This window comes from Rana temporaria, chromosome 2, assembly GCF_905171775.1.
Source record: "Rana temporaria chromosome 2, aRanTem1.1, whole genome shotgun sequence".
Classification (NCBI taxonomy): Eukaryota; Metazoa; Chordata; class Amphibia; order Anura; family Ranidae; genus Rana; species Rana temporaria.
Genome location: NC_053490.1, coordinates 457,309,262 through 457,329,995, shown reverse-complemented (window position 1 = coordinate 457,329,995; position 20,734 = coordinate 457,309,262). Strand labels below are relative to the sequence as shown.

General features: G+C 42.4%; 1 protein-coding gene across 5 annotated transcripts in view; it reads right to left on the bottom strand.

The window, feature by feature from the left end:
• Positions 1-608: 608 nt before the first annotated feature.
• ANKRD13B (ankyrin repeat domain 13B) overlaps positions 609-20,734 on the bottom strand; it is a 272,072-nt gene continuing 251,946 nt past the window's right edge. For 4 of the 5 annotated variants that reach the window (XM_040338561.1, XM_040338560.1, XM_040338564.1 and 1 more), the window contains exons 14-15: positions 20,629-20,702; positions 13,120-14,085 (exon numbers count right to left, since the gene is read on the bottom strand). In XM_040338561.1, coding sequence (XP_040194495.1) covers positions 13,896-14,085; positions 20,629-20,702 — 264 coding nt within the window. In that variant the 3' untranslated portion in view covers positions 13,120-13,895. Of the gene's footprint in view, positions 1,538-13,119; positions 14,086-20,628; positions 20,703-20,734 lie in introns of those variants that run through there. The other variant, XM_040338565.1, reaches the window with a different exon arrangement.

Genomic DNA, 20,734 nt, shown 5'->3' with positions numbered 1-20,734 from the left:
AATCTCCCGCGCGCATGCGCGGGAGTGACGTCATCGCCGCTCCAGCCAATCACAGCGCTGGAGCGGCGATACCCGGAAGACACGCCGGAGCAAGATGACATCTCGCTCGGCGTGAACCAGGTAAGTGTTGTTCACCTCGTTTTAAGGTAAGTATTTCATAATCAGCTATTATGCGGTGCATACTAGCTGATTATGCATTTTGCCTTGCAGGTAAAAAAAAATAAAAAATTATATATGCGGTTTACAACCGCTTTAATGGCTATTTCAGAGAGGAGATTACTTGTATATTATACAGATGCTTGTGAATAATCAGTAAAAAAATGAGAACTTTATCACCAAGAAAGAAATGAAGCTTGCTCTTATCAGGGCAGTTCCACAAAGAGCCACGGTCCCTTTCATCTATTCTATAAAAAAGATTGCTCGCTATCCATAGGCAATGTACGTATATACTAACAACTGAAAGTCTGCTGTAATGATGTCTGATTAATATTGCATATTGGATTTCATACATTCATATGTTTATTTCAGAAACCCAATAAAAAAAAAAATGCTCACATAATTTAGGTTTTAATTTGTTGGCAAGCAGCGGAAACAGATTAAGGGACAGATTCGGCATGGAATGTAAATTTGTTTATTTCAGCATAAAGCAAAGGAGATTTTAGCATGAGTTTTGTATTTTTTGGGGGTTTAAAATTATACAAATAACATGTAATATTTCAACAGACAGAATTACATGCTGGGTTTTATTTTGTCAGCAGTAGTTTTATAATGTTTGTGTATACGGACGCTGAAAAAACATTAAAACATTTATATATTGCTAATTTTTTTCTAAATATCTGTCAAAAGCAAATAGGTTTTTGTTAGTTTTACTACTGACTGAAATCTCCAATGACAAATGTACTGTATAAAAATAATTACTAATGGTAAACCGATTCACTTCTACAGTGAAAAGAATCTCCAGTCCTAAAATAATTGAATTATTGACAGTTTTTTTTATTGAAATGCAGCACCTTTGGTGTGGCCTGCAGCATTGTATACTGCACTGTGGCCTGCATTACCCTCTTTCTGCCAATGGAGGGTACTATTGCACCTTTTGATCACTCCAATGGCTTTATTTCGCATTGTGCTCCATGTAAAGGTTTTAGGGGCCATGCAGCAGCACTCTGAATGTACTGTTAGTTGTCTTTCTAAAGATTTTTCAAAATACACAAAATTTTAAGATCAAAGTCTGAAAAATATGATCAAAACCTGAAAGGACACATCAGTTCCTTGCAACAGGTGCATATTAAATGTAAGTGGTGCTTTCACTGGGCAGTGCCACTTTTAAGTCTTTCTTTGCGCGCACAATGTCATTGACGTCTTGTTTCTTGCTTTCTTCATTCCTTCAGGGTCTCCCAATGCCAATTCACTGGGGGGACAGTTTTCTAGAGTTAGTGTTCCTGAAAACATATATTTCTTCCAGTGTTCCCTGGCGTCAAATGAAAGTGTCTGTCATTTCCGCCATATGTTTTGAAATCTGGTCCAGGACCCTCCAGGTCTGAAGGGGATAAAAAATCAATTATTTTTGGTTAGTTTGACAAAAGCTTAGTAATAATTCCTGTTTTCATATCTCTAAGCATATGTTGAAGGCTCAGTGGGAAAAGAAATCCATATCTTGTTGACACTTTGTACACTACTTGTATTCTTGAAACAAACTTTCAGCAGTTTGTGCATTCATTGCATCTTATATGGCGTTTGGAGGTGAATAACGTTACTCTGACACCGAACGCTAATGCACAATGGTGATTAGTGTGTAACAACAGTAATCATAGGCATAAATTATAATCACTGGGGTAGATTCAGGTAGCTACGCTATAATTTACGGCGGCGCAGCGTAGTGTATTTACGCTATGCCTCCGCAACTTACAGGAGCAAGTGCAGTATTCACAAAGCACTTGCTCCGTAAGTCGCGTCGGCGTAGCGTAAATGGGGCCGGCGTAAGCGTGTGTAATTCAAATGGGGAAGTGGGGGGCGTGTTTTATGGTAATATGTGATGACCTGACGTGATTGACGTGATTTACGAACGGCGCATGCGCCGTCCGTGTACATATCCCAGTGTGCATTGCTTCCAAGTACGGCGTAACAACGTATTGGTTTTGACGTGAACGTAAATGACGTTCAGCCCTATTCGCGAACGACTTACGCAAACGACGTAAAAAATTCAAATTTCAAAGCGGGAACGACGTCCATACTTAAAGCGGATCTCCACCCGAATTTCAACATAATCATAAGATTACTGCTGCTATTAAACATTGCACAAACGGATATTTTTGTTTCTCAAATATTTACAGTTCCATATATATTCGTCCTCCTTCCGGTCTGCACACTACGGGTTTTTCTCGGGTTTTTCTAGGGCATTGTATCATTTCCCGTCCCAGAGCAGTGTGCTCTGGGAGCCTTATCTCATACCTCCCTTGTGTTCAGCAAACATCGCGTGATTTCGGGACCAGGAAGACGCTGACGCCGCGGCTCCCCGTTGCGAGTGCGCATGCATGAGATCGATCGTCACCACAACGAGGAAGTGCCTGCTTGTCGGCTTCTAATGCCCACAGCTAAAATGGCAACAGGACGAACAGGGGAATCAAAGTCTACATTGCAGGCAGAATGCCAGAGGAGCGGTTGTAGGACACCAGAAACGTGAGTCCAGATAAGCAGCGCTATTAACTATTTAAGTAGCCTTTAAAAAAAAAAACTTTTTTGCGTGGGAGATCCGCTTTAACATTGGTTGCGCCTCCTAATAGCAGGAGCAACGTAACGCCGAAAAAGCCTTAACGCAAATGACGTAAAAAACAAACGCCGGGCGCACGTACGTTTGTGAATCGGCGTAAGTAGGTAATTTGCATACTCTACGCAGAAAACTAGGGGAGCGCCACCTAGCGGCCAGCGTGAGAATGCACCCTAAGATACGACGGCGTAAGAGACTTATGCCAGTCGTATCTTAGGCTAATGTCGGCGTATCTAGCTTTCTAAATACAGAAAGTAGATACGTCGGCGTAGCTTTGAATTTACGCGGCGTATCTATCGTTTGTGAATCTACCCCAGGGTAAATGTAGCAATATGTATGCAAGATCTACATAATCTCCATAAAGTTTTTTTCATCATGCAGGTAAACATTATCCCCTTGTGAGCACTATGTTCTACTTGAACAGAAATAAATAATAACAATCATATATGTGTATGATGGAAGATGGTTTCAAACTTGACTTTAATCCTTAACATATCTATAGCAGGATAAAAACCCAGACTGTGTGTGCTATATGTCCACATCCCAGCAAATCGTGTACAACTATGAACAGAGTATGTAGTCATGGACTTTGTGTGGACATATAGAAAAGAAACTGAATACCATAAAAACAACTTTATTATATACCATTAAAAATCTATTACACAACATTAACAATTATTCTCCATATAGGGGTATACAACATTCCAAGATTCTGATTACATTTTGCATGTGGACTCAACGAGTTTCAGGAATACTTCTTCAGGAGCACACGTGACAGTATAAGTACACTGAAACCCACTCCTAGTCTTTAATAGAGTAATATTAGCCAGTAGGGTAGACTGGAATTCATAGAATGTCTATGTTGCCCATAGAGGTGCAAATGAGTAAGCCAAGGTGAAGCCACTGCATCTCGGGTGGGAAATTCAGATACAATCAATAAACAGCCAATGGTCTTGAACACATAGGGGTTGATTTACTAAAGACAACTCCACTAAAAATCAATAAAAATTGTACGCTGCCACATACTGCAGTGGTCCTATCAGTTTATAATGGAAATAGTTCATTTGGGGGAGCTTGGCCTACAGAAACTATTTAAAGTCAATGTAACCTGTGGTTGTAAACTGTGATATATACCCAGTAAAGTGGCTGATCTCAGATGATACACAGATGAACCCTATCGTCCAACATACATTGTATCTGTCTATCTGGAAAAAGACAGACTTTTTCCACCGGATTTTCCGATCGTGTGTAGCCCCATCTGAGTTTTTTCATCGGGAATTCCGATGAATTCCATCGGACTTTAGATATAGAACATGTTCTATATTTTTTGGATGGAATTCCGATGTGATTTGGCTGGGCAAAAGCCCGATCGTGTGTTAGTGTAATTTCTGTCTGCTGCTTTGTTCCTCTGCTATCAGCACGAATTACGTAGGACAAGTTTTCATGAAACCAAGAGAAAAATGGTGACAGGGGAGGGACCTCCAGATTGACAGCCTCAGCTCTGTTCCTGTGTGCTGCGTGAAGGGGGATGTGTCCCTTCCCTCCAATCAGGTGTCAGAGCTCTCCTCACTAAACTCTGCAGAGTGTAACGCCCCCCCCCCCCTTTTCTGAACGCTCAAACAAGCTTTAAAATTCAGCTTGAACAGGTGTAGAGAAGAAAGACTGCAGATAGACAGATACAATGTATGTTAGAGGATATGTTTCATCTGTGTATCATCTGAGACCAGCCACTTTACTGGGTATATATCAGAGTTTACAACCACAGGTTACATTGACGTTTCTGTAGGCCAAGCTCCCCCAAATGAACTATTTCCATTATAAACTGATGGGACCACTACAGTATGTGGCAGCGTACACAGTGGCTGCATCAGTTTGTTATGGAAATTGTTTGTTTGGACCAGCTTGTCCCAAACATACAGTCAACGTAAACCCGGAATTCTACTTTAAGGCCTAGATTCACGTACGGCCGATCTACGTTGCGCGGGCGTAGCGTACCGTATTTATGCTACGCCACCGCAACTTAGAGAGGCAAGTGCTGTATTCACAAAGCACTTGCGTCCTAAGTTATGTCGGCGTAGCGTAAATAGGCCGGCTTAAGCGCGCGTAATTCAAAGTAGGCTGGTAGGGGGCGTGTTGTATTTAAATGAGGCTTGACCCCATGTAGATGCATGGCCGAACGAACAGCGCATGCTCAGTATCACGTCGTATTTACGCCCAAAGATACGTCGGCTCAATGCCTGTGACGTGAACGTAATTTACGCACAGCCCTATTCGCGTACGACTTACGCAAACGACGTAAAAAGATACGATTGTTCCGACGTCCATACTTTGCATGGGCTGCGCCACCTAGAGACCAGCTTTATCTTTACGCCGGCATATGTGTTACGTAAACAGCGTAACTAATTGCGACGGGCGTACGTACGTTCGTGAATCGGCGTATCTTGCTCATTTACATATTCAACACGGAAATCAAGGAAGCGCCACCTAGCGGCCAGCGTTATTATTGCACCCCAAGATACGACGGCGTAGGAGACTTACGCCGCTCGTATCTTGGCCAAATCTATGCGTAACTGATTCTATGAATCAGGCGCATAGATACGACAGCGCCCATTCGGACTTACGATGGCGTATCTGGAGATAAGTCTTTGTGAATCTGGGCATAAGTTTCATTTTACATATGATGCAGCAAATAGATCAATAATCCTACACCCCTTTTCAACAGACGTGAAAATGTCAGAGGAATAACTGTAAATGTCTGATGACCTGATACAATTATTCTAGACTTTCACCTTTTCTTTCTCTGCTGACATTCACCCTGTGACATTACCGAAGCATTCTGTTCCATGCATTTTAATTCAGCTCATCATGATCTAACTTTGACATTTTGATCCTTCACTAGAAAAATGACAGCAGGAATCTGATTACTATGGATGATACATACCCTTTCCTTTGCCCTTGTTAGTACAAATTAGTTGCTAATATTTCCCATCTTAGACTATTTTATACAATCAGATCTTCATTTATGATAGCGTGTAACAGCTTAGGGCAGCCTTTCTCAACCTTTTCGAGGAACCCATGCTAAAAAATATTATATCTACAACTCGAGGTATATTGGTATGTTCAGTAAGTAACAGAAGGTTAAAAAAGGTAAAGAAAGTGGCATACCAAGTCTTTCTGATGCCTGGTGCAGATTAACACCCTCTCATCTATACAGAAAAAATTATTTTAATTTCAATTAAAAATAATAGCCAGAAAATAAATGCAGACAACAAAGGTTTCAGTATCCTTTTATATTGGTGGCCAGAGGGAGAAGGTCCTCCTACATTAGTGGTCAGAGGGAGAAGGTCCTTCTACATTAGTGGTTAGAGGGAGAAGGTCCTCCTACATTAGTGGTCAGAGGGGGAAGGTGCTCCTACATTAGTGGTCAGAGGGAGAAGATCCTCCTACATTAGTGGTCAAAGGGAGAAGGTCCTCCTACATTAGTGGTCAGAGGCAGAAGGTGCTCCTACATTAGTGGTCAGAGGGAGAAGGCCCTCCTACATTAGTGTTCAGAGGGAGAAGGCCCTCCTACATTAGTGGTCAGAGGGAGAAGATCCTCCTACATTAGTGATCAAAGGGAGAAGACCCTCCTACATTAGTGGTCAGAGGGAGAACATCCCCCTACATTGGTGGTCAGAGGGAGCAGGTCCTCCTACATTGGTGGCCAGAGGAAGAAGGTCCCCCTACATTAGTGGTCAGCGGGAGAAGGTCCCCCTACATTGGTCGTCAGAGGCAGAAGGTCCCCCTACATTGTTGGCCAGAAGGATCAGATCCCCCTACATTAGTGGTCAGAGGGAGAATGTCCCCCTACATTGGTGGTCAGAGGGAGCAGATCCTCCTACATTAGTGGTCAGAGGGAGAAGGTCCCCCTACATTAGTGGTCAGAGGGAGAAGACCCTCCTACATTAGTGGTCAGAGGGAGAATGTCCCCCTACATTGGTGGTCAGAGGGAGAAGGTCCTCCTACATTGGTGGCCAGAGGAAGAAGGTCCCCCTACATTAGTGGACAGAGGGAGAAGGTCCCCCTACATTGGTGGTCAGAGGGAGCAGGTCCTCCTACATTGGTGGTCAGAGGGAGAAGGTCCTCCTACATTAGTGGTCAGAGGGAAAAGGTCCCCCTACATTGGTCGTCAGAGGCAGAAGGTCCCCCTACATTGGTGGCCAGAAGAAGCAGATGCTTCTACATTGGTGGTCAGAGGGAGCAGATCCTCCTACATTGGTGGTCAGAGGGAGAAGGTCCCCCTACATTAGTGGTCAGAGGGAGAAGGTCCTCCTACATTGGTAGTCAGAGGGAGAAGGTCCCCCTACATTGGTGGACAGTAGCTGAAGGACACCCTAACATTGGGGATCAAAGAGAAAATGCCTTCCTACATTGGCGGTCAGTAGAACTGCCCCCTTACATTAGATATCAGTATCAAAGCTCCTCTCAATATTGGTGGTCAGTGTAGGAAGCAGATCAAACCATCAGTGCTCAAGGAACCTCTACTAACCTTTAGCATTTTTGGCTGGAGTTCTGCTTTAAGAAAAACAATTAAAAATGTAAAATAAATAAGAATGTGTGACACTTTTCGAACCATGTTGAAAGTTTATGAATAATTTTTTGCTAATCAGAACATTAAAATCCAAAATGACAGTAAGTTAAACAGAGGGACTGCCCCAGCCCCAGGTCCCAACAACAGCTGTTCACTATAAAATTACAGCTGTTACCAAAAGTGAATTACAGGGAGCATTGACAGACACGGAATCTCTACCCGTAAACCTTTCATCTTTATGCTGGTAATCCAGCGTGAACACCTACACACACACACACCAATTACATGTATTTTGTTTTTTACTTCCCAGCATTAAGGAAATAGCAGGAACACAAAGTGCTTCTTTTTTAATAACCTGTAGTTAAAAACCTTTTTTGGTTGGCAATTTTACCAGACATAAAATGATCAGCATTTTACTGCCACTTATGCTTAAAACATTAATGCATAAAAAGGAAAAGTAATCATTTTCAATCTCCATTTTAACTGAAGAAGAAGAAGCTATCCGCTTCAAATTGCAATATGCATTTACAGGTTTTTATCTGGAAATCTTCACTGGCTTCTACTGTGCAGACTCTGTATTAGGCCATTCCAGTACGTTTCCTGAGTCCGGGTTCACACCATTGCGAATTGGATGCGGTCAATAGCAGGAGATTTTGACCAGCTCTCTATGGGGCCGGTTCCCATATCTCCGCAGCGGGTCCAGTCATTTTGCACAAAATTTGGGCTGAAGTCGGAGCTGAAAACGGTGAACCAGTAAACGCCAGACCACTGCTGGGAGTGGCATGCGGCTCATATGTGAACCCAGTCTTACTATTCTCATGTGAGGGCTCTGTGGTAGGTTCTGCCTTAAAGTGTAAACCTCCCAAAAAATACAAAAAACACAATCTATAGCTCAGTATGTTGGGGTCATGCCTAGCTGTATAAAGTTTTCTTAAGCAAATAGTTTTTTATTTTTTTACCTTGAGACTCTGCCAATAACAGCACTTTCTGTTGCAGGCTGACTAATGCAAAGCCATTGACTCTCATCTAGCAGCAGCATTGTTAGCCTGCCATTCAAACTTCTCCAGTTGGCCACTGGGCTAGCTATTAGGTCTATCAGATAGACAGCCCAACAGCCAACTAAAAAAGCGCACAAGGCAGACTGACAAATCTGCTGTTAATTGCAAAGCAGTGACTTATGCCTCGTACACATGATTAGTTTTTCTGACAGGAAAATATACCTGAAAAGAAGTTGCGTCTGATTGGATGCAGCCACTTTTTGCTTGATAATTTTCCACCCAACTCCTATAAGTTTTTATCTCAGGAACCGGTTGAAGTGTGCTCCCAGCTAAAGGCTTTAAACATACAGATGTTTTCAGCCAATAAATGGTAGTTGTTCGGCCACAATGACAGGAACAATTGAGAGCCAGCATATCATATTTCAAATAGGGATGTGAATCTACACAGAATACAAAGGTAGAATCAGATTCACAAACAGCATGCAAATTAGACCCCATTCACACCTAGGCGTTTTTACGCCTGTAGCGCTACGCCGCTGCCGCCAGAGGGCTGAAAACAGATGTCCCTCTATGGAGATGGTTCACATCTCCACGCCGAACGCCGGACGCCTGTCGCCTGCCGCGTGAAAAAAGGTCCCGGACCTTTTTTTCAGGCGTCTTCGAGCGTTCGGCTAGGAGATGGCAATCATCTCCATAGAGGGGGTCATCTTGGGGCACATCTAGGCGGACAATACCGGCGTTTTGTCGCCGCAAATCGCGGTACAAAACGCCGCTATTTTTACCGCGATTTGCGGCGACAAAACGCTGCGATTTCGTCTGTCTAGATGTGAATGCAGCCTTAGAAAGGAAACGTGAGGAAACTTAAGCCTGGTAAAAGTAGAAGTCTACTATCAGCACATTCAGCCTAAAGTCAATGAAATATATAATTAGACTGCAGTATGCAAGGGAGAGTTTTCCAGTGCAGAATGGTAACAATGTAAAGTCAGGCCAGCATCTTAATATAGACTTCTATTGCCTCCATAACTCTAATGCTGCATACACACGATCGGACATTCCGACAACAAAACTGTGGATTTTTTTCTCCTACGGATGTTGGCTCAAACTTGTCTTGCATACACACGGTCGCAGAAATGTTGTCGGAAATTCTGATCGCCAAGAACAACGTACGACGGCGCTATAAAAGGAAAATTTAATACCAAGTGCGCCACCCTTTGGGCTCCTGCTAATCTCATGTTAGTAGAAGTTTGGTGAGAGACGATTAGCGCTTTCAGCCTTTTGCTTTTCAGTCCGTTACAGTGTGATGAATGTGCTTCCGTCTCATACATGATTCAGAGCATGCGTGGAATTTTGTGCGTCTGAATGGTCTACACAAACTCGGAATTTCCGAGAACTGATTTTGTTGTTGGAAAATTTGAAAACCAGCTCTCAAATTTTTGTTGTCAGAAATTCCGACAGCAAATGTCGGAAGGAGTCTACACACGGTCGGAATTTCCGACAACAAGCTCCCATCGAACATTTGTTGTCGGAAATTCCGATCACGCATAAGAGATAAAAAAAATCCAAACTTTTGAGTTGTTGAGAGATCAAGAACAGAGGGTAAATCTTCCAATGGGCACACTTGTTGCGACCCAATTGTCACTAATCTTTGAAGACATTTCTTGATATTTCCCATTGTGTCTCCCCTAATGGAACAATAGAAACAAAATTAAACACGACAGGGGTTTTAACCCTTCCCTTCACTTGCTTACCTGATTTAAATCTAAAATAAAAAGTTTTGGCTTTGCAAACACTTTACTACCTGCCAGAAGTAGCTATGCAGGAAGGTTAAAAAACCTTTTGTGTTCAGCAGCCCCTATAGCCCCCCTAATACTCACCTGAGCTCCATCACGATCCAGTGATGTGCACGAGTGTCTCGGTTCTCCAGGGACTCTCCCTCCTCATTGGCTTCTGCTTCTGTCAATTACAGCCAGTGAGCCAAGGAGGAGAGAGGGGCTGGGGCAGAGCCGTGGCTCCATGTCTGAATGGACACGCAGAGCAGTGGCTCGGTAGCGTACATGCTTGGGTGCCCCATTGCAAGCTGCTTGCTCTAGGGGCACGCAACATTAGGGAGGGGCCAGGAGCACCAACGGGGGACCTGAGAAGAGGAGAATCGAGGCTGCTTTGTGCAAAACCGCTACCCAGAGCAGGTAATTATGACATGTTTGTTATTTAAAAAGGTAAGTATGACATGTTTGTTTTTGTTTTTTAAAAAAGTGTCACTTTAGTTAATAATATATGCTATAATACAAATACAACACATTTAACTGATCAGTGCAATAAACTGTTTATGAATTATAAAAAAAGATAGCAATTCAATTACCTTATACCTTGTTATGATGTAGTGAATTGACTCAGACACAAAAGTATGGATTTGGGTACACCCACTTCGGCTAAGAATTTTACTAGAAATGTTTTAAAACGTTGGCAACCATGCTCATGACTGGCTTTTTTATGATTATTGTATAATTTACAATAACCTGACACCCCATTAATGTTCAATCTTTTCAGCTTTTGTGTCCTACTAGATTGCTGTCAATGGGCATTATATTATTATGTTATACCTTGGCCTCGCAGGTGGTTTGAACATGCCTTTATGAAATTCTAATATACTGTAATCACTTGCCAATTTGTGTGTGAACTTAGGCCCCATACACACGAGAGGATCCATCCGCTGGAATTGATCCGCGGACCGGCTCCAGCGGATAGATCCCCTGGTGTGTACAATCCAGCGGATCTGTTTCCGCGGATTTTTATCCCCTGGGATGGATTTCCAGCGGATAAAAATTTGAAGACATGCTTTAAAATCTATCCGCTTGAATCCATCCCAACGGATTGATCCGCTGGTCTGTACAGACTCACCGGATCAATCCGTCCGAATCAATCCCCCGCATGCGTCGTAATGATTCGACGCATGCGTGGAATTCCTTATATGACAGCGTCGCACACATCATCGCGGCGACGGCGCGACACGTCATCGCGATGGGATTTCGGCGCGGATTTCGATCCGATGGTGAGTACACTCCATCGGATCAAAATCCTCGCAAATCCTCGAGAGGATTTATCCGCGGAAACGGTCCGGTGGACCGTATCCGCGGATAAATCCTCTTGTGTGTATGGGGCCTTACTGTGTTGATAAGGGAATGGAGCTTTTTTCTTTCCTTCAAACCATTATGGTTGAAAGAAAGAAAATACATTTTCATAACATATGGGCAGCCTTAGAAAAATGTTTTATGAACATTTTTAGAACATTCGAATGTCGTTTGAAAGTTTTTGTTTGCTTTTATCATTTGACTTTGGGATGAAAGGACTTTACTGAAAAAAAAAACACATACACTGTTAGAAATGTGTTCATTCAAGAACAATTCTTCATCCTGCTCCTTTGAATTTTCTTCTCAAAACGAACAAACAATAATGTGGCCCACTAATGATTGGGAAAAAATGAACTAACTTTCTTAGAATCTTCTTTCCCAAGAATTTTCGTTCTAAATTTTACCCATCTATGGCCAGCTTTAGTGTGACTTTAGGGTCAGAATAGGGAGTATTTAAAACAGTATAGGCTAGCCTATATCAGTTTAATTTAAAGCGGAGGTCCACCCAATTTTTTTTTTTAAAAGCCAGCAGCTAAAAATTCTGCAGCTGCTGACTTTTAATAAATGGACACTTACCTGTCCAGTCCGCCCGCGATGTCGGCAGCCAAAGCCGAGTAATCGCTTGTCTCTCGGCTGCTCCCGTCGCCATCCTCGGTGAGGGAATCAGGAAGTGAAGCGTTGCGGCTTCACTGCCCGCTTCCCTACTGCGCATGTGCGAGCGGCATGGCTCGTCCTCACTGGTCCCCATTGTCTCCTGGCACCAGTGTATTTCCCAGAAGACAGAGCATGGGGGGGGGGGCGTCGGTCTATTCCCGGAAGTGGGTGCAAATACCTGGGGGAGGGTTTCCGAAAAGCGGAGGTTCACTTTTTGGTGTGGACCTCCGCTTTTTATGATCTGAGCAATGCAATTGTTCCTTTTAAAACAATATCCTTCTATAAGACTGTTTTTTTTCATTTACTAAACAACGCTAGGAAATTTTGGTGGTGTGCAGCCAATCTTACCGTGTTCCAGAGTAGACATAGGTTCCAAATATTAAATGCCTCTCAAGGCTTTGTTCCTTATTAGGACATTTCAGTGCTTCATCCCTTTCTTGTATTAATGTTCACGAGTGCACTATTTCAATAAATATGATCACCCTTTTTTAGATACATATTGTAAATTCACCCCAAATTTTTCCACCGTCAAATTTGTCACTGACAATTTTTTTTAGTGGACTCACTTTCTTATGGCTATTAGCCTTAAACTGGATCACCTGTGGATTAAAGAGACAACATGTGACAATGCCTTTGAAAAGTTTCCCCTATTCCACTAATACTCACCTTGCCAGAGTTCCCTCCCCCAGTTCTTCCTCAGCCGACGATAATTTTCCTAGTGACATATGGTGATGGAGGCTAGGTGAAGCAGTGACATCACTTCCTCTGTCACATGACTGTGCTTTGGCTTCGAGAATGGCTACTGACGAAGCTGTGGGGGAGTGCTGACAAGGTGAGTATCAGTGGATCGAGGATCACCTTTGCAAAGACACTGTCACTTTCTCCCACATGGCCACCTTTTTTTAAGATGCAAGGTGTTTTTTGTGGAGGGCTAAACTCAACCCAACTATGTAAATTTCTCAATCACCAATTTTTTTGAATAAAAGATATTTATTAACTCAAGGATCAATGGGCACAGCTTCTTTATTAGCCTTTTATTTTACATCAAACATTGAATTTCAGTTTCATGTTAAAGGAACCCCTAATCTGCAATTTATTTGTGGAAATTGTGGTACTTATACATCATCCAACCACTTATGACATCCTCAGTGGGGAATTCAAGAGGGCACAATAAGCATTTCCTTCTCTAGCTTCTCCTTAAAAGACACATTAAATATACTCTATCATAATTTGTTATCACAAAGACCTGACCCTGATACCCAAAGAATTAACATATATTGCGCACATAACCCAAAAAAGTATTCAGATTTCTTTACATCCAACTTTAACTCCTTATGGAGATCACCATTACAGAATATTTCTTTCTGGTGACTAAAAATTTAAGGAGGTACCATATTGTAATTTTTAACCAGCTGAAGCATCCATTTCATAAATAAATACGTAAGTAATCTGCTTCCAGCAACAAAGAGGATACAATGCCCTAAATGGATGGGAGAGCCTGTCTACACCAGAGCTTGTACCCAGTGACTGTATTTTTATTAAATCCCTTCAGTTAATGTGATACTTCCTAAACTTGGATTTTAAGAAATATGACTAGAAAAGTCTGCAGAGGTGTATGACCACCATTACTGGCTCATGTTGCAATTTATTGTGTGTAACATCTGCACCTATTTCCCTTCTTGATGAGTTTTTCTCAGTCATGTATCTGTGGCTTCCCAAGTGAGCCCTTAGCCAATTTGGATAGGCCTTCTGGGTGCTTGTCTGCTAGAGTAAAGGTCCTGTTATTTGTCAGTTAAAGAGAGCTGCAGAATCCTTTCTAGCTCTTCGTCCTCCTGTTGCTTGAGCTTCTCCTCTTCCTCCAGCTCCTTGGCTGAGATTTCCATGGCTATTCGTAGCTGCTCCTTATAAGTGCTGAATGCATTGCTGGAGATGGAGTGTGGGGGGCTGCAGGGCTGGGTATGCTGGGGGGTTCTGCAGGAAAAGCCCAGGAACAAAATAATTACTCACCTTCTGCCAATGAGGGGATGATAAAGATTAAAAATGCCTCATGGTGAAATGGAAACATCATATGAAAAGAAGGAAAAGCCCTTTTTTCAAAACCCAATGAAAAGTATGAGGTGTTGATGTGAAAAATGCTAATATAAAAATAAATTAAGAAACTGAAACTTGATGTCTTCAGTAACTCAAAAACACACAAGAGCTGCAATGTTGCAGTTTGCCCAGTGATAGAATTACATGGATGCACCTCAAACTAAGCTTGTTGTCATCCTCATGTTATTAAGGTTGTGTTCAAGCTGATGAACTAGAAGTGATTTATTTTGACAAATTATTGGCTTGATAATCCTCAAGTAGGTGGGTGTTTACAAGGCTGCCTGGCCCCACTTCAGCCTGGGCTCAGCATAGTCAAATTCCCTAACTGGTTGCTTCAAGGGTTCATGGAACCCAATGAACTTTGACCCTTCACAGTGCACAAACGCTTTCCCGTTTTGCTGGGTGTAATGTTAAGCATCTTAGTAAATGACACAATAAATAGTGAATGAGACAGGGCCTGGAAGTGCTGCTATTGGCTGTTGTGCTGTTTGTTGTAGCAGAAGCAAACTGTCACAAGAAACTAACCCCTTTGAGTGTTTGGCACTTAGCTGAGGACAACGTTCTATCACTTGCAGCATGTAATAAGCCTTGCTGAGGTATGATCTCAGGCCCCGTACACACGACCGAGTTTCTCGGCAGAATTCAGACAGAAACTCGATCGAAGCCGTATTCTGCCGAGAAACCCGGTCGTGTGTACACTTTTGGCCGAGAAAGCCGACGAGGAACTCGTCGAGCGAAATGGAGAACATGTTCTCTATTTCCTCGTTAGTCAATGGGGAAACTTGGCTCGCCGAGATCCTCGGCGGCTTCACAAGGATTTCGACGAGCAAAACAATGTGTTTTGCCCGTCGAGTTCCTCGGACGTGTGTACGGGGCCTTACACTGCCTCAAGAGACGTTATAGCGGGGAACATAAACTTGTTTCCTGACCAGTCCAGTGCAGCATATGAGGGAGTAGTCTCCTACCCCAGAATACCCGTCTAGGACAGAGCTCTCAATAAATCCCACCCAGTTCTTATCACAGTGTTCATTTTCTGTCCCCCTTCACACATGGCTTTCTGTAACATTCCCCTGCCAAGCTGTGCTAAAACCAAAGCAAACCAACAAAGTGAAAGCGTTTGGCAGCCATATTAGTGTAGCCAGAGATGGTCTTGATGGCTCCAATTGTCCAAAAAGGGTCCAAAAAGGGTGGCTGGTGGCTTACTTAACAGGGCCTCCTCCCTTCAGAGATCAAGTCTGCTCTTTCTTCTTCTTCTGCTGTTGCACCAGGTGGTGGGAAGTCTCTCTCTCTCTCTCTCTCTCTCTCTCTCTTTGTTACCCTGATTGACAAATCTATGTAAAATAGTTTTTCATGTATGATCCTTCTCAGATAACTTTACATTCCATTTCCATTCCAACCTCACCAGCAAGTAGGCAAAGATGGGGGCAATATTTTCTTGTGAAAAAGAAAAAAAAAAGGGGCAATATGATTGTCGATTCATATATCATTGTTACTGGAACAGAAAGCCTATCTATCTGTGTCTTTACATCGATTCCAGCTATAGATCAAAAAAACAAAACCAGATCCTCGCAAAGACCAACTTCCACTAAGACGGATGCTTACCACAATCAAAGGTTCTCCTCAGGTACCCAGCAAAAGTATTTCCTCTAAATAGAGAAACTGCACTACAGAAACAAAGCCCATTAGGCCTGTCCTAATATAGCCACACCAGGCAAACCCTTTTGTGAAACATGTGTTATGGAAGGAGCAAGAGAGAAAGCATCAGAGAATTAACAAGTAGTCTCCTTAGTCAAAGATGCTGTTAGGCTGTTCTGCAGGACATAACAATTACCTTTCACTTCAATGGGGAAAGTGCTATAGATATACTTAAGTGACACTGATGTTTCCAGCTTGTGGTTGGTGGCGGTTGGCCATGTTGCTGGATGGGATTCTATGATACCTGGTTTAAGTAGCTTTGGGGTATCTGCATTTGCCTGATGGCCCTCCCTCCTCTCCCCTTGATCCAAGCTGGATTGAGCATACATGGAGTATGGTTTTTAAATTATGATCACAAGCTATTTCCTTGCATATTTTGTTGGTCATTGCTTACTTCATCACTTTGTCCATCAGATTGCCCATGAAGAAGAGCAAGTCACGTTGGGAATTTTGGCATGATACAATCTGTGTAAGAAGTATTGATAGGTTCCCTTTTCTTTTGGGTGCCCTTAGAACAATTATTTGCTCTATGCAATGTGTATGGATTTCTGACAGCTTTGATTTTTATCTAATATGTGGCATATGTTACATTTGTACCTGTGTTAATGGGTTTTATCTTTGGAATAATAAAGCTGCGATAAACTTTCTAAAAAGTTTGTTTGATATGGTGCCCTTAAAATCCCTGACATTCGTGTTTTTATTTTTGTGCATATACTGAAGTTTGCCCTTGAACATTGGTCTGGTCAAAGACAGTTTAAGGGCCTTTTGGATACCTTGAAACAAGGGATAGTGTAATATCCTGTTGCAGGCGTCCCCTTTGTATGGCAACACGTTGAAAAAAGGCAATTAGTAAAGTTATTGGGGGTTAGTTTTCCATGATTACACAAGATTTAAATCTTAGGAAACAGTGGAAATTCCAGACCAGATAGCCATGTACAGAGAGGGTTGGAGAAGTCGAATGCCTGGTATATACTTTTAGATGGCTGAAGAAGCAATCAGTTTTCCTTCCCCAATCCTTCTAATATCAATATCAACTTCTACAGGATGTCTTTTTCAGATCATGTCTGTTCAGTTCCCCCAAGTGGAAGCAAGACTCTTAGCTTTCAAGCAGGTCCAGGCAGAATTTTTTTTAGAACCATTAGTGGTGCACACCATTTCTCACAGACATGCATGGAAATTTGGAATCGTTTTTTGGCTACCTCAATCTCAATTTTGCCCGAAAAAAAATAAGTCTTGATGAAACAGATCGACAAAAAAAAAGACATGCAAAAATGTAACTGTGAGCATTCTCCTCTGTTTATGGTGAAGAAAAAAAAGTGACTAAAGACTGGTCTGCGATTTCTTATGGTTCAATCCCTACACTGTTATTGAACATTTCAAAATGGAATTGCTGCAGACAAACCCAAGCAGTGATGCCAGAAAACAACTTGATGTTATTAGACTTAGAAGATGCATACTTGCTGTGACGAACTAGGAGTGCAGAGAGAGAGCACACGGAGGCAAACCTCACAGAACCCTAAATGCTGGCATTTATTTGGGAACCTGGGTATACAGGAGGCAATAGGGCACAGCAAAGAGAAATAGTCTTAAGGGTGGAAATAAGGCACAGCAAGAAGGAATAGTCCAAAGGCTAGCAATATGGCACAGCAAGGAGACATAGTCCACTGGGTAGCAATTTAGCACAACAAGGAGATATAAGGGGGGGGGGGGATTTTGGGCACACAGCAGGGAGGGCTGCCAGGGCAATTTGTGGAGGACTCTGGACACACAGCAGAGAGGGTAGGCAGAGCAATTTGTGCCAAACTCTGGGCACACAGCAGAGAGGACAGACAGGAAGATCCATGGGGGACTCTGGGCACACACTGACCTCAGGCCCCCACAGGTTCGGGCAGCAAGTGGTTCCCACAGAAAAGGGTCTACAAAGTGGGGACAAAAGGGAGTTCCAGTGTCTGGAAAGCAGCACAGGCAATACAGAAATACAAGTCACAGGGGTTCCTGTGTTCTGAAAGTAGCACAAAGTCCACTCTAAACTATCAGTCTCAGCAGTTCTACTCACCTTTTAATCTTCTTCTAATGAGACCTGCAGACATGAGTTCCTCTGTGTCCATCACTCAGAAAACATATCTAATGGTTTATTCAGCATAGCATAGCATATAATATGGTAATTTGGGTTCACCCAAGATCTCAGCCCCCAAATTGTCAGTGCTGCGGTGTCTGACTTTATCCTGGTACAGGATATAGTTACGTCTGTGCTACCTGCTGAAAGGAACCTCATCTGCTTCCCTTATGTGTGGGCAAAGGAACTTACAAATCAATTATGCATATAGACTGACTTCTTTACACACGGCCTATGAATTCAAAATGTATGCTTTCACAAAAAATCTAGTATTTCTGATTTATGGTTTACTTGTATATTATGACAGCGGCAGAATTTCAGAAGTATCTACTCTTTGCATTAACAGGTATTTATTACCAGTTACCTTTTCAAAGGTGTTCTTATCCATAGTGGCTTTACTATGCAATAGGGGTGTAAGGAAGGGTGTAATCCCTACCTAGATAACCTACTACTGTTAAGCTGCGCAAAGGAGTAGTCCATTTCAAACAACTGACACCAGTCTGTCAGGATGGGGTGTAAAATGCCTGGAGAGGTTAGCACAGGGCAATTTGACATTTCCAGCCGAAGATAACGTGTCAAACAGCCTTGAGTTGAGGGCCCTGTTTTGTGCTTAGAAAGCATATGTTGTACTGTTATCCAACCAAGCAGTTCTTCTATGAATGGACAACACAACTGCTACTGCCTACATGAAGAAGCAAGGGGTAATGAAGATCTGTTCATTACTATGGGAAGTAGAACCTATTATGTTCCTAGCTCAACCCATGTTACTCAACAACTCAACGCCTTTCTTTTCGGAACCCTTAAACACCCCAGCAAACTTCCTGTTTCAACACACCCTAGACAACAAGTGGTTGTTGTTGGAGGAGGTCTTCTTCCAAATCCAGAAGATTATTGCTAGAGGGACTACTAGAGAAAAATCTTTTTGCAGCATCTTTGAACAGCAAGCTGCTGGTGTTTAATTAACAGTTCCAATATCATCAAGCAGCAGAAGTGGATGCTCTAACAGCTTCTTGAAATATCATTGGGGCATATGCATGCCCTCCGATACTGATAATATTCAGGTTCTTTGGAGGGTGTGTTGGCTGTTGCAGTCCTACTACTCTGGCTGAGATGCCCCTATTTCCTCTGCTGAAACCACTGAGTGTACCAGAACCATCATTTTTCCAGCGTTCCTTAACCGGCTGAGCCAAGGAAACATCCACCATCTGAACCCATTTTTGCCCCATGACTTGAACATTGAAAGAAAGTTAGGGTGTTAAGAAAAATGTATGAATTCTCTACTTTCCTTCAGAAAAGCTGCAAGAAGTCAGACTTACAGCAGAGTATGGGAAGCATTTTCCAGATTTGCCAAGCAAGTTAGATATTTTTCTGAATCTCCAAAATCTTACACTATCCTCAGAATTTCTCCAGGTGGGGTAAAACAAGAGGCTGCCCTTGGAGAACCTCTGAAAATGCAAATGTTGGCCATTTTGCCTTTATCTCCCTCCTCAGTGGGTGATGCAGTTTTTTCATAGCGATACGCCTAGTGATGCTGCCAAGGAAAGCCTAACTGCCCAAATGAGACCAACGTCTAGTGATGGCCTTTCTAGTATCTTCCACCTTTCTAGAGGAAAAGGCTTCCTCTTTATGAGCACTAACCTTAAGAATCGCCTTTCAAGTGGCAATCACTTTGGTCAAAAGCCACCAAAAATAACAGCGTTAAACTCTGCAAAACCCTTTATCTCCTGTTACCCAGATAGAGTAATTGTTAGACCTGTTATTCATTCATAAGGTGGCATCAGTCTTCCATTTGAACCAGTATTACACACTGACATTAGACACTGAGGCAGGGCAGCTTCATTCCTTTAACAGTACATTCAGTCCACCAGTTCAGTGAGGAAAATTGTAAAGCTATTTATTATTCCTTGTGGGGACAATGGTAGAGAGGCATCTACCAGAATAATATCAAGCTGTATAGTAACTGTTTTTCAAAAGGTTTAAATGGACAAGGGCTTACTAGCATAAGTGGATCAACATCTCTTTGGCATCTGCAATATCCTTGGGGATAGTATGCAAAGCAGCCTCCCTCTTGGTCTTTAGACGCTCAGTCTTGGCATCAACGTCTTCATGTACTAAATCCTAATTTTCTTGATGGCCCCAACCACTTTCTGGCTAGTTATTTCCCACTTATATGCTGCCATGTAGAGGTCAGGAAAAGGTAGAATTCCTATTTATTACTTATCAAAAATGTACTTTCCTGAGTAACTCAATGGCAGCATATAGGCCCACCCCTGTGCCAGGAGTACGCTAGTAATAGAACACTGAGATGAGGTACTGAGTGGGATACATTGAGCGCTCTGTCCTACGGGTGTATTTTGAGGAGTAAACTACACACTTGATACTGCCATGGAGTTAGTCAGGAAAGGAAATTTTCAATAAATATTTGATAGGAATTTTCCATTATCAGTATCCACAAAAATGACAGCCTACATGATCATGTCACTGGACACAAAATGAATGAGATTTTGGTAAACTCAAACAAGAGAAAAAGGATAGCTCTTATTAACATTTCTTAATAAACTTTACAACCTGCTAGTCTTATGATCTGTGTTACTTTTCTACAATTTACAAACCTTTCTCCTTTCCGCTCATTAGATATTGGATGGGTTCCTGGTTTGCTGTTTGTCAGAGCTTCCCAAATTGTTACCTGTAAAGACAGAACAGTGAAAGAGTTAGATA